The following is a 13,386-nucleotide window of genomic DNA, read 5'->3' on the forward strand; positions in this document are numbered from 1 at the left end:
CAGACACGGAATCCCATAACTTCATGAACAGACTACAGCAAGTGCTTTCATCTGACCCTGGAGCAAAGTCCCTGGCAGGGAGCCAAGGAACACACACAGCTAAGAGGGATGTACAAGAAGGGAAGGGCCTAGGTGTGTCAGCTCTGGTTATACTCAAGATATCAGATACTGTCCTTACTTTCTCCGCCTGCTTCTTTATAAGGTAGTTGTTTAGGAATGCTTCTCTGGAGCTTATTTCTTCGTCCAACAGCAAAGAAAAAATGAGGTTATTTATTTTCAGTTCCTCCTGTGGAAATATTTCAAAAGGTGGGGAAGATGATCACTACTTCTGTTTGAGAAATGATTTTCTACTGAGGGCCACAGACTTGGCACTCATCAAGCAGACTCATGACACACAAATAAGAGAAATTCTTTTCAAGAAAAAGGGAATATAGACACTTGCACTAACTACTCAGTTATTTTACCTTTTCCATCTTTTCATTGTAAGGTGAAATATATATACAGAAAAAATACACACAACAGCGTATAGCTTGAGTTATAAAGGTAAAACACCCTTGCAATCACCACACAGTTCAAGAAATACAGCTTCCCCTCCCATGTGTCCCCTTCACAGTCTCAACCCCAGTAATAACCACCTTCCTGACATTCATAATAATCACTCTCTTGTGTTTCTTTATGTTTTTATTACCCAAGTATATCTCTAGGCACTAGAGCATAACTTGTCCATTTAAAAAATTGCCACCTGAAAAAAAATCTCTTAAAATCCACAGATTCCCTTCCCTTCCCTTCCCTTCCCTTCCCTTCCCTTCCCTTCCCTTCCCTTCCCTTCCCTTCCCTTCCCTTCCCTTCCCTCCCCTTCCCTCCCCTTCCCTCCCCTTCCCCTCCCTTCCCCTCCCTTCCCCTCCCCTCCCCTCCCCTTCCCTTCCCTTCCTTTCCTTTCCTTTCCTTTCCTCACATTTACTTGTAGTTTTACCTAATCTGGGTTTTGCTAACTGCATACTTCCGGTGAGTTCATCAGTATCCTTCATCTCATGTACTGCCTGAAAACTGGCAGCTGATCAGAGGCCTGATCGGACCCATGTGTGATCCTTTTGGCAATACCGTAGGTGATACTATGTCCTTTGATCAGGAGACACATACTATTGTCTGCTTTTTTGTGATGTTAGTAAGTGTAGACACTGCATGCCCAGGCCCATTAATCCATGGAGAGTTGTAGGATGGTGATATTCTATTTCTGTAGTTCCTTTTTTTTTCACTTTATTCATTAAAACTCCTTTGTAAATACACAGATGCTCCTCCTTATCTGCAGTGTAGTTACCTAGTGGTACAATTCATACAGGAAGGCAGAATCAATTCTCGACACTCTCTCTGTCAGTTTTCAAATAATGAATTGGTTGTTATCGTCTGAAGGTGAATGATAGGCATTTTTCTTTTTAAAATACCGCAAATTCACAAATTTAAACAACTTTGGTGGGTTTCAGATAATTGCAATGATTATCATTGTTGAATCTTAAAGTATTCCCTTTACGGGAGCTTTTAAAATTGGCTCCTGAGTCCTTTGGATATTATCTGGTAGTCTTTGATAGTTTCCTCATTATTTTGTATGAAAAGATGTTCTAAGCACATCTTTTTAAAATAATAGCTTTATTAGTATATATTTCATACAATTCACTCATTTCATATAACTCACTTTTCACCCATGTTGTAGCACATGTTAGTACTTGTCATTGCCAAATAATATTCCATTATATGGATAAACCATATTTTATTTATCTATATGTAGTCATTGGACATTAGGATTGTTTCTACTTTCTGGCCATATGACTAACGCTGTTCTTATGCCTAGTTCTGGGGCATTCATTACCAATCTCCCCCGACCCAACTACCATATACACACTCCCTCCCTGTGGGGCCAGTGGTTATGTTCATCTGTCTGTGGCCATGACTCCCCAGGAGTAGCCCCTCTCTCAAGGCTACAGCTCTTGCTGGTAGTGGTAGTAGCTCCCTTCCCTTGCCTCGTTAGATTTAGAAATGTTATGGGCTTCCCACTGTTTCTGGTCTCTTGGCCATTCCTTGCTGTTTCCCTTAACCCTGCCCATACCTCAGTAAAGAGTCCCTGCATTAAACCCTCTTCAATGTAACTCTTTCAGTGTACCATTCCTATTGGGACCCCGAGGATAGAGACATCCTCCTAGAGGTTCCCTTATCTTCTTTCATCTTTTTTGGTTGACCCCTCTTGCCTTTAGAGACACATATAAATTTTCAAGATCTTGTGTTTCTCAAAATATCATTATTCTCCTCTTACACTCAAATGATAGTTTGGGCAGTGTAGAATCCAATGCTAGGAATAATTTTCCCTTAGAATTGAAAGGCTTCACCCTTTGGTCTTCTTGTTTCTAGTTACTGTACACTTCATTTATATTCTTACTGTTGAATCAAGTTAAGCCAGATTTTTCATTGGCTCTTTGGGTCAGATGGATTATTCATTCATTTAACACATAGTATGAGCCCAGCCCTTTGCTGGTTGCTGGAGATACAGGGGTGAACAAGACAGAGTTCATGGAACTTATAGTTTTGGGAGCATTAAAAAGTAATCTCATATAAATTAAAATTCAGTTGCAATAAGTAATAGAAAATAAAAGGTCAGAGCATATACTAGGAAGCTCTAACCTAGTCTGAGGAACTGGCTTGTAAATTGGGACCTGAAAGATGAGTAGATACAGGTCAGGAGGCAGAGCCAGGAGGAATGGGCACACTGCTGTGCTCAAGGCACCAAAGGGAGTGTGGCCAGTGAAGACGGGAGGGGCAGAGGTGAGGCTGGAGCAGGAGCCAGGCCCACATGAGCAGGAAGGTTGTTGGTCTTTTTCCTAAGAACAAAGAGAGGCCCTGGAGCCTCCTTAAAATAAAAGTCATGGGGCATCTGGGTGGCTCAGTTGGTTAAATGTCTGACTTCGGCTCAAGTCATGACCTCATGGTTAGTGAGTTCGAGCCCTGTGTCTAGCTCTGCACTGACAGTTCAGAGCCTGCTTTGGATTCTTTGTCTCCCCTTCTCTCTCTGCCCCTCCCCTGCTCACACTCTCTCTCATTCTCAAAAATAAATAAATAAACATTAAAAGAAAAAGTCATGTAAGTAAAAGCTTTTATTTACCTGGTTGACAACCATCTCTGCCTTTACTCTCCTTTCAAAGAGTCTTTTCAAATGTTCATCAAAATTCTGTGTGCTTTCTTGAATGGAATTTTGAAGTTTCTTCATTTCTGCTTCTAATGACTGAAAGGAAATCAATAGCAAAGTTAATGTTTAGGAACATTAAATGCTGCAAGGAAGTGGTGTTCACATTTTGCTGCAAGGGTAGGGGAAGGACGGGCCTTCTGAAGTGCTCTGGGCCTTCCACTCTCTTCAACCAGAGATGTTCCATTTGGATCTGTTTAATATACTGTGAGTCTTTAAAAAGATTTTGCTTTAAAAAGATTTTGCTGGAAAAAAAAAAGGCATAACTGATCATGGCTAATGATCAGGCAGAATAAGGCCTAGTAAAACAAATTACAGCAAATCTTTCTGGAAAATTCTTACTCTCTCTATATAAAACAGAAATTTCCAGGCACACAATCTGACCCTAAAAAATCTTGATTTTTTTTTTTAAAGCCATGATATATCTTCACGGAATTTTTTAGATTTTAAGGAAATAAGGAGTGAGTGTATAGATAAAGAGGTAGAGGCAGAGATAGACTTAGAGCTAAGCAAGAGTAGGTGAGTAGGAAACTATAAATTCATATATTTTTTTCATGGAAAATACCACATTGGTGAATTTGTTTACTTTTTAAAATATAATTTATTGTAAAGCTAGCTAACATACAGTGTACCCACTGTTTTGGGAGTAGTTCCTTGTGATTCATCGCTTATATACAACACCCAGTGCTCATCCCAGCAAGTGCCCTCCTCAATATTTTTAAAGTTTATTTATTTATTTTGAGAGAGAGAGAGAGAGAGAGAGAGCGCGAGCATGTGCAAGAGGGACCGAACAGAGGAGGGGCAGAGAGAGAGGGGGAGAGAGAAAATCCCAAGCAGACTCCATGCTGTCACCACACAGCCTGACGCAGGGCTCAGTCTCACGAACCATGAAATCATGATATGAGCCAAAATCAAGAGTCGGATGCTTAATTGACTGAGCCACCCAGGCGCTCCTAAACTTATATTTTTAAAGAAAATACCTGTAGTTCAATCCTAGACATACCATTACAAATAATTTTTATCTTTAAAAGTTTTTGTAACTTAAAATTTTTGATATGACTTTAAATTTACAGAAAAAATTACAGAGGTATTTACAGAATAGTACAAAGAATCCCCACATAGTTTTTACCAAATTAATCAAATGCTAATATTCCAAGGCATTTGTTTTATCACTTGCTCAATCCCTTCTCCCTCTCTCTCCCTATCTCTATCTTTTTCTCAACCATTTGAGAATAAGCTACAGACGCTCAAATACAGCTGAGTCATTCTGTAGACTGTCACTCAGTTTAGGTCTGTCTGATGTTTTCTCATGCATAGACCAGGTTATACATTTCTAGCAGGAACACTACATAAATCATGTTGTATCCTTCTCAGGGCACCACATGAGGAGACATGATGTTGGTTTGTTTCACTACTGGTGATGTTAACTGGTCAAGCGTTGTCTGCCAGTGTCTCTATCATACAGTTGCTATTTTTCCATTTGTAATCAATTTGTGGGAAGATACTTAGGAACCATGTAAAAATCTTGTTCCTCATCAAACTTTTATCCACCAGTTTTAGCATCCACTGATAATTCTTCCTTGAATAAATTATTACTATGGTGGTAATAATACATTATTTTAAGTTTACCTTAAAAAGCTAAGTTCTATCTATGCTGGTTTAACGAAGTGAGAGACATATTCTGGGAAGGTGATGGAGAGAGTTTAGCTAGATGTATAGAGGCCCTTGACACAAGGAGAAACACCACCCAAATTAAGCTAATGAAGCAACGAGGAAATATTAAAATAAAACAAATACAGAAAAAGCACACTTCAGGGCCAGTTTATTTATCATAATTTATGACACTATCTCATAGGAATGGAAACATCCCACCAGTTATGGGCCCAGTAGCTGTGTATCCAGGCCCTGTGTCCCTGGACAATGGTAGCACCATCACATGGCCAAGGATCCCAGCCCACCCCTCTCTCCGGACAGAAAGGAACTTTTTCTAATGTCAGAACGGCCTTTTGCTCTGTGTTTCAAACACCCCACATTCTTTTCACTGCAGGCTCTTCTCATGTGCTTTTCCATCTGTCTGATCTCCATTCCCTGCTCTTCAACCTGTCATTTTTTTCTCATTCTTCTAACGTGAGCACCAAAGTCACTTTCTCAAGTAAGCCTACCTTGGGTCCCGTCTTAGGCACTATCTTGAGCCTGAGAAGCAAAGCCTGGAACGGGATTCCAGTGTATGTGATTTTGGGAGGGAGTGCTTTTTCAGAGACATCTGTAAAGGGGGGGAAGGGAAGCAGCCAAGGAAGGGGCAGAGGCTGAGCAACGATGTGCCCTTAGGTAGCCCAGCCTTTGCCTGATTCCCAGGGGATAAGGGTAATAGGCTCCACTGAGCTGTCCCAGTTTGGGTCAAGGGGGCTGGACTTTTGCATCCCCATGTCATCAGTCAGTCACAGGCTGTTCTGGATAACCTTGTGTGGTACAACAAGGATGCCCCCTTGATGAGCCAAGGGCAAGGTGCCAGAGGTCTCAGGTCTGAGTCTTTATCTGTAGCATGCACAGCGGTAAGGGGATGGGCACGCCAGCCTGTAAAGGGGGCCTGGTGAACAGCAGTGGCCCCAATCTCAGTCAGTGCCTCTGTGTTTACTGTCACAGATGGCACCTGGCCTTGTCCGTGCTGATTTATTGCATTGTAGTTGAATGACTATTTTGTGAATGTCCAGTTAATATGTAACTCCCTCCCCCCCAAGACAGTGAGCACCGTGAGGGGCGAGGGCTGTGTCTGTCTAGTCAGCAAGCGTCCTCCAGGATCTGGCACAGCCCCAGCCCACAGTGGGAATCAAAGGAGTATTTGTTAAAGAATTGGGTGTCACTTTTCCTCAAACATCCCTGGGAAAATCTAATTTTAACTAAAAATGTCTGCATCAGGTGCTGAGAAATGAGAAGCAGGGAGATGGGAGATGGGACACTAAAGAGGAGGGTATGGATGAACAGTGCAGAACCCATGAGAACAAGAATTTCTCCCAGCCCTGGACAAACACATGGCTTGCAATTTAAGAAAGTATTGTTGTAGTTGGCCAGACTACAGGCTCTTGAGGATGAAGGTGGTAAATCCCCAGGCCCTTGGTCTGTGCCTGGTACATAATAAGTGTCAATAAATTTATTGACTCATTCAAGAAATATTTATTGAGTGCCAATGGATCAAGCATAGTTCTCAAAACTTGAAATATAGTAAAGAGCAAAACAAACCAGTTCTCTTGCCTCACATTACATTCTAGTGGAGGAGGCAGGTAATATATACACGAGTGCAGGGGAAGCAGGCCAGGTGGGGATGAGCACTCTGGAGAACACCAGAGCAGGGTGTGGGGGACAGAGTGGGACTAGTGAGGAGAGAGTTTGCCATGTTATTTAGGGAGATGAGCTGACGACCGAGTAGAGATCCAAAAGAGGTGAGACAGCGTGTGGCCAAATGGGGCGAGGGCACCCCAGGCAATGGCCACAGCATGTCAAGTGTCCATGGCAAGAATGAGCTGTGAGTGTGGGAGTCAAGAGTTCACTGGGGATCCATGGAGGTCCGCGGAGCCAGTGCAGTAGACACACTTAAGGATGGGGAGAGTGATGGGAGAGAATGGGAAGGGTACAGATCAGGGGAGAGGAAGAGCAGGGAAACGGATGCCATAAATCAGGTAAGAAATGACACTATTTGGATTAGGGTGGCAGCTGTCAAGGTGCCCAAAGAGGAGCCCCTGGCAAATCATAAAGAAGAGACTTGAGGTGCAATGTCAGGCAGTGCTGCTTCTGGGGAGAATGAGGCAGAGTGGAAGACAGAGGTGCCTCCAGGAGACTTGGGGTAAAGGGAAAGAAGGAAGGAAGAAGTGAACATTAAGGGTTCTGCAGAAACAAAGAAAATCATGGAATCAGAAGACACACTGGCCTCTTCCCCCTGAATAAGAATAGTCCTACGTGAAGAACTTTATATCAAATTGATAATGTCCACACAGAAGGGAAAAAGAAGATTCATCCAAACAAATTCTGAATATAACGTGCAGGTGGCCCACCCTCAGTGGATATATCCTAAGAACAAAAAGAGGTGCAAGGAAATCTTAAAACCTACCAATAAGTTTTGCTTTTTGTAGAGGCATTTTAGGCATATTGTAGGACTGAGCAAATGAATAAATACATTTATAGTTGGGGAACTAGAGTTTGCGCCGAGAAAGGAGATCTAAATACTATGTTGGAATTGGAGGTAATAGTATGAAGTTTTCATATCATTTTATGTATAGTATGATGTTTTGATACCATATATATATAATTCAGGAGAAAAATATAAAACACAAATGTGGCAATATTAAAAACTGGAGGGTATAGGTATATGGTATATAGACAGTACTACTCATGTAACATTTCTGTACATTTGAATAATTCTAAAATAAAAATTGGCAAATTTAATCTGGTGTAAGGAAAATTGGTGGAGGTATAAAACGAAATAAGATTTGCCATGAATTGATAATTGTTGAAGCTGGATGGGGGGGGTCATTTTACTATTCTCTCTACTCTTTCATATATTTGATATTTTCCAGAATACAAAGGCTTTTCGAAAAGATCGGGAGAAACTGGAGACAATGAACACAGATTTTTCTAGGTTTTTTTTCAGGAGACGCTGGGCAGTGGATTGAAAGTGGGGTCCAGAGAGTTATTTTTTCCTTTTAGCTTATTTTGAAGTACATTCAGACTAACTCAAAAGTCACAAGGATCATAGAAAGAATTCCAGAATCCTCTTCAAAGGAGTTTTTTTTTCTTTTTCTCTTCTAAAAGATGAGAGATGTATCCAATGTATAATATTACAACATGTGTCTATGCTGAAGGGAAAAATTGATGCAGGAAAAAGGGGGAAACTGCAGGAGTAACAATGTTGAATCGTAAGGTGGTAGGGGATTGGGTGCACAAGTGAAGGACCAGCTCGGGCAGATGCAAGGCCATTTCATCCCTAAGAGACAGAAAGGCAGGAAGAGTCTATGGATTCTAGCGCAGGCAGAAGATAGATGAGGAGGTGGAAGAGTAAGGGAAATCTCTTCTAGTTGCTTCTCTCCTCCCAGTGAAATAGAAAATAGGGTAAGAGTGCGTTGAAGAGGTCAGGTGTTGGAAGTTTGAAGACAGGGGAGAACATGTGGCACAGTCCTCTAAGATCTTGCTACTTAAAGCACGGTCCTCCGACCAGCAGCAGCTGCACCACCAGGTTGCTTGTTAGAAATCTCAGGATCCTACAGGTGTGTGGTTTCGAAGGGGTACATGCACCCCAATGTTTATAGCAGTGCTATCAATAGTAGCCAAAGTATGGAAAGAGCCCAAATGTCCATCCATGGATGAATGGATACAGAAGATGTGGTACATACATATACAATGGAGTACTACTCAGCAATCAAAAAGAATGAAATCTTGCCATTTGCAACTACGTGAATGGAACTAGAGGGTATTATGCTAAGAGAAATGAATCCGAGAAAGACAAATATCATATGACTTCACTCATATGAGGACTTTAGATACAAAACAGATGAACATAAGGGAAGGAAGCAAAAATAATATAAAAACAAGGAGGGGGACAAAACATAAAAGACTCTTAAATATAGAGAACAAAAAGAGGGTTGCTGGAGGGGTTGGGGAGGGGGGATGGACTAAATGGGTAAGAGGCTCAAGGAATCTACTCCTGAAACTATTGTTGCTCCATGTGCTAACTGGGATATAAATTATAAAAAATAAATTATAGAAAGAAAAAAAAGAAATATCAGGATCCTTCCATTTCCTCAGAATGACAGAACTGAATCTGCGTTTTTGACAACATACCCCAGGTGATGGACTAAGCTAGGGGAAAAAGAGAACAGTGTTGCTGAACAGCTCTAAGGACCCAATAATGATTAAGGTCATTCGAGGGAAACCAGTCAGCAGGTGTAGGCACAGAGAAGGCCAAGTACTGGCTTTAGTCAAGGCTGGCTTTTACCCATTGAGTGTGACCAAGGAACAGGGAAGTGGGGACACAGGCAGCAGACTAATTTCACAATACGAGACCATGCAATAAATGCCACCACCTTAGGCATCTAGAGTCCCCAATGCCTTCACATTTTTACTGCATTCAAGACTGCTCATTTTGGCTTTTTGGTAAGTCCTACCTTGGGATGAAATGTTAGGGCACTGTTAGAGGACTGCCGTGAATAAAAGCAGGAACAGGTTAACAATAGGTTTAAAGAAGTTGCTCATGAGATACAGCCACTATAAAGCTGACAAACTGTCCTGCCTGAAATGATGGCATGGTTTTACTTTCTTCACAGAGGAATAAATTTTTTTTATTTGGTTGTATACCATCAGCTTTTATATCCCTATTATAATTGCAAGCAATTTTAATGTTGGAATGTTTCTTGGTGATGCAAAGAGATAAAAATAGAACTGCATTGCAGGTATCTCAAATTACAACTGTAAACTACGTGCTGTGTTGATTATGTCATTCTTTTGTCAAGTCCTTTCCTTGAGATTGAGAGCAAATCAAGCAAGAGTATTACTAAACTGAAACAGATGTAGAAGATAGAGAGCAGTGCCTACAATATACTATAATACATGTTCACTAAACATCTTAAGAATTAATGGAGGACCAAATGAATTGTAACTATGCGGGAAATATTGAAATCAATAAGAACTTAAAAAAACACAATCATTGCAATATGTTCTTTCTGTTTGAAATTGTGTTAACTCTAAGTTTATCTCTACCCACTTCCCCTAAGTCTCTTGAGAATTTAAGCTGAAACACTATCCTGGAGCTACTCAAGATACTGAGGGAATAAAGAACACTCAATTTTAAAAGATACTGAAATGAAACTTGGGTGGGGTACATTAATTCCTTGCTCTTCTGACCTTTCTATATTTCTCTCTTTCTTCATTTAACTCTTTAACTTTCTTCTCATATTCTTTAAATTGTTTCCTCTCTTCTTCAGACCATACAGCATCAGGTTTTGCCATGAAAGCAGGTTGAGGAATCACCTGAAGATATAAAGGAAAGCATATACTGTACCTCAAACATAAATATAGCAGTACAGTGAAGGTTCAGGGTTATCATTACAGTTTAATTTTTTTCTTAATGTTAATTCATTTTTGAAAGACAGAGACAAAGCACAAGCAGGGGTGGGGCGGAGAGAGAGGGGGACACAGAATCTGAAGCAGACTCCAGGCTCTGAGCTGTCAGCATAGAGCCCAACATGGGGCTTAAACTCACCAACCGCGAGATCATGACCTGAGCCGAAGTCAGATGCTCAACTGACTGAGCCACCCAGGTGCCCCATCATTACAACTTAAATAAAGAGCCCTGGGATGCCTGGGTGGCTCTGTTGGTTGAACATCTGATGCTTGATATTTAGCTCTGGTCATGATCCCAGGGTCGTGGGATTGAGCCCCACATTGGGATCTGTGTTGAACATGGAGCCTGCTTGGTATTCTCTCTCTCTCTCTCTCTCTCTCTCTCTCTCTCTCTCTCTCTGCCCCTCCCCTGCTTGAGTGTACGCATGCATGCATGCTCTCTCTCTCTAAAATTAAATTAAATTAAATTAAAATAAGCCCCAAAGACTTTTAAAGAGATATAGTTCTTCACATTGGCAAGATGATGGCCTGACACTGTAATGAAAGGATATGAAAAAATGTTACAACTATTTTTCTGTGACATAAGCGAGAGTGGGCAATTTGGGATGTACAGCGATTCTTAAGTGACAGGTTCAGAGGTACATGTTGATATCTTCATAGCTAGAACTGGATCTGAGCTCCAGGGACACCTATGGCAGGTATCAAATGGAATGTTTCTTGGTATATCCAGAGAATTATGGGTGCAGCGTTAATCCTGCTTTCTATAGGGATAAGAACCACTATGGTTGCCTGTTTTTGTTCTTTTGTTTGCTTTATGTCAGATGAGAAGGCAAGCCTGGGGTTTCAAATTTCTTATTTGCCTGATGTGGTTTGTTTATGAGGTACTGTATATTTGTAGCTGTAGAATTTCTAAGGCTCAGGTTATTATAGACAAGAATGATCAGATTTAAGTAGCTCTCTCTACCCCATTCCACCTTCCATAAGAATGTCCAGAAATCTCACCATTCTCAAAATATCTTCCTTCTTGACTTCCAGAACTCCTCCCATCATGTCCATCAGGGCTCGGTGCCTTGTGTCAGGACCCTGGAAAAGAGCCAGGGTCAGGGAGGGCAGCTGAGACAAAGATCTGTCCCTCTGGTGGCACCAGAGGCGGCCTCCCACCCAGTGTTAGAATGACTGCATTTAGAACTGGGGAGGGTGGCAAGTGGCATGGAGGGAAGAGGAGAAGGAGGCCACGGAGATTCCAGTGACCTCTGACCATGTCAACTGCCTTGATATGTTTCTACAGTGGAGTACAAGTACGAGACTACTGAACCAAATTGGAACAAGAATCCCTAAAGGAAAGGGGGTCTTAGATATGTCTGAGCCAAACTGCCTACCCGTGTCAGAAGCCATTCCTCCATTTTACTGGTCACAGTAAATTGCGTTTTGTTTTTTTGCCATGGATTAACAAATCTGTGAGCTGTAATCTGAAAGAGAAAATGTAGTTTCCTGCTGTTATTCTTACAAAATTCAAAACAAACCTTCCTTCCACACATCAGGGAAGAGGTTAGAAGGTACCAAGAAGATAAAGGAACCATCCAGATTTCACAACCCATTTCCTGTCTTGGAACAAAGATGAGATCTAGAATGAGAGGCTTGGGAGAATTGATTGCTCCTTCTCTATTAGCTCTCAAAGCTGTTCTCTGCCACTAAAGAGATTATAACAGGGATCTGATTTAGAGGAGGGGGCAGGAGGAGGGTTCAGAGAAGTGTCCTCTAAGCCAAACCCTGTAGGATGGGGTTCCTGAGAGACCAACAGCTTGGAGTATTCAAGGAGTCGTGGGAATGCAAGTGTGACTGGCCCAAAGCAAGATGGTGAGAACAGCTGAAGAGGAAGGGGCTGGGGTGGGCAGACAGGAAGAGGCATGTTTCCTGAAGTGAAATGAGCAGCCACTGCGGGGTTTGAAGCAGGGGAAGGACATAAGTTTGGCTTGTAACAAGCTCACTCTCCTCACATAGAAGGGATTAAAGAAGAGGTTAATTATCCACATACAAAGACTGCCCACAGCAGGACCTTGGTGAGAGCGGCAGAGTAAAGTCCTTGCTATCACCATGCTCCAGGGTTTTTGATTACATGGTGAGGGTCTGGTTCTGGAAGAAATGATATCCTTAAACAAGTACAGTGGACCTCAGAGGTAAGGATGTGTTCTGAAGGATAATAATTTGGGTTCAGACTGCAACTCTGTCATTTACTAGCTCTGTAACTGTGGTCAAACTACTTAAACTCTCTGTGCCTCACTTTCCTCACCTGTAAAAAGGAGGTAATATTAGTATCTACCATATAAGATCTTATAATGAAAAATAAGTCTCAATCTATTTAGGGCACTTAGAATGGTATCTGGCTTTTAACAGGGGCTGTATAATGTTTGGTATTATTTCTTTTTTTTTTTTTTTTTTAATTTTTTTCAACTTTTTTTTTTTTTTTTTTTAATTTTTGGGACAGAGAGAGACAGAGCATGAACGGGGGAGGGGCAGAGAGAGAGGGAGACACAGAATCAGAAACAGGCTCCAGGCTCCGAGCCATCGGCCCAGAGCCGGATGCGGGGCTCGAACTCACGGACCACGAGATCGTGACCTGGCTGAAGTCGGACGCTTAACCGGACTGCGCCACCCAGGCGCCCCTGTTTGGTATTATTTCTAAGCAACACTATTACCTTTTTGTCCCAAAGTAATCAATCATATGGGCAAGGATTTTTTTTTTTTTTTTTTGGTATTTTCTAGCATTTCTTACTTTTTAGAAATAAAATATGGTTATATTTTAATTGTTTTCTTTAAGCATTTACTTGTAACCACCTGGGGCCAAACACCTTTTAAGAAGGCTGCCCAACCTTTTGGGATGAGCACTGGGTGTTGTATGGAAACCAATTTGACAATAAATTTCATATATTGAAAAAAAAATTAAAAAAAAAAATAAAGAAGGCTGCCCAGTGAGCCCCGTTCCTCTGGTCAGTGCCTTAATGACCCAGATAATTCCTGGAGCTTCATCAGCCTTTCTCCCACAGCGTGAC

General features: G+C 41.5%; 1 protein-coding gene across 4 annotated transcripts in view; it reads right to left on the reverse strand.

Annotated features, from left to right (window-relative positions):
• Positions 1-13,386, reverse strand: part of CFAP43 (cilia and flagella associated protein 43) — a 132,270-nt gene that overhangs the window by 18,872 nt on the left and 100,012 nt on the right. For 3 of the 4 annotated variants that reach the window (XM_086680800.1, XM_086680798.1, XM_086680797.1), the window contains 5 exons: positions 11,716-11,805; positions 11,339-11,419; positions 10,118-10,243; positions 3,149-3,268; positions 179-286 (listed from right to left, as the gene is read on the reverse strand). In XM_086680800.1, the coding sequence (XP_086536926.1) occupies positions 179-286; positions 3,149-3,268; positions 10,118-10,243; positions 11,339-11,419; positions 11,716-11,805 (525 nt within the window). The remainder of the gene's footprint in view (positions 1-178; positions 287-3,148; positions 3,269-10,117; positions 10,244-11,338; positions 11,420-11,715; positions 11,806-13,386) is intronic. The other variant, XM_086680799.1, reaches the window with a different exon arrangement.

This window comes from Puma concolor, chromosome D2, assembly GCF_028749965.1.
Source record: "Puma concolor isolate L17-30 chromosome D2, mPumCon1.1.hap2, whole genome shotgun sequence".
NCBI classification, from domain to species: Eukaryota; Metazoa; Chordata; class Mammalia; order Carnivora; family Felidae; genus Puma; species Puma concolor.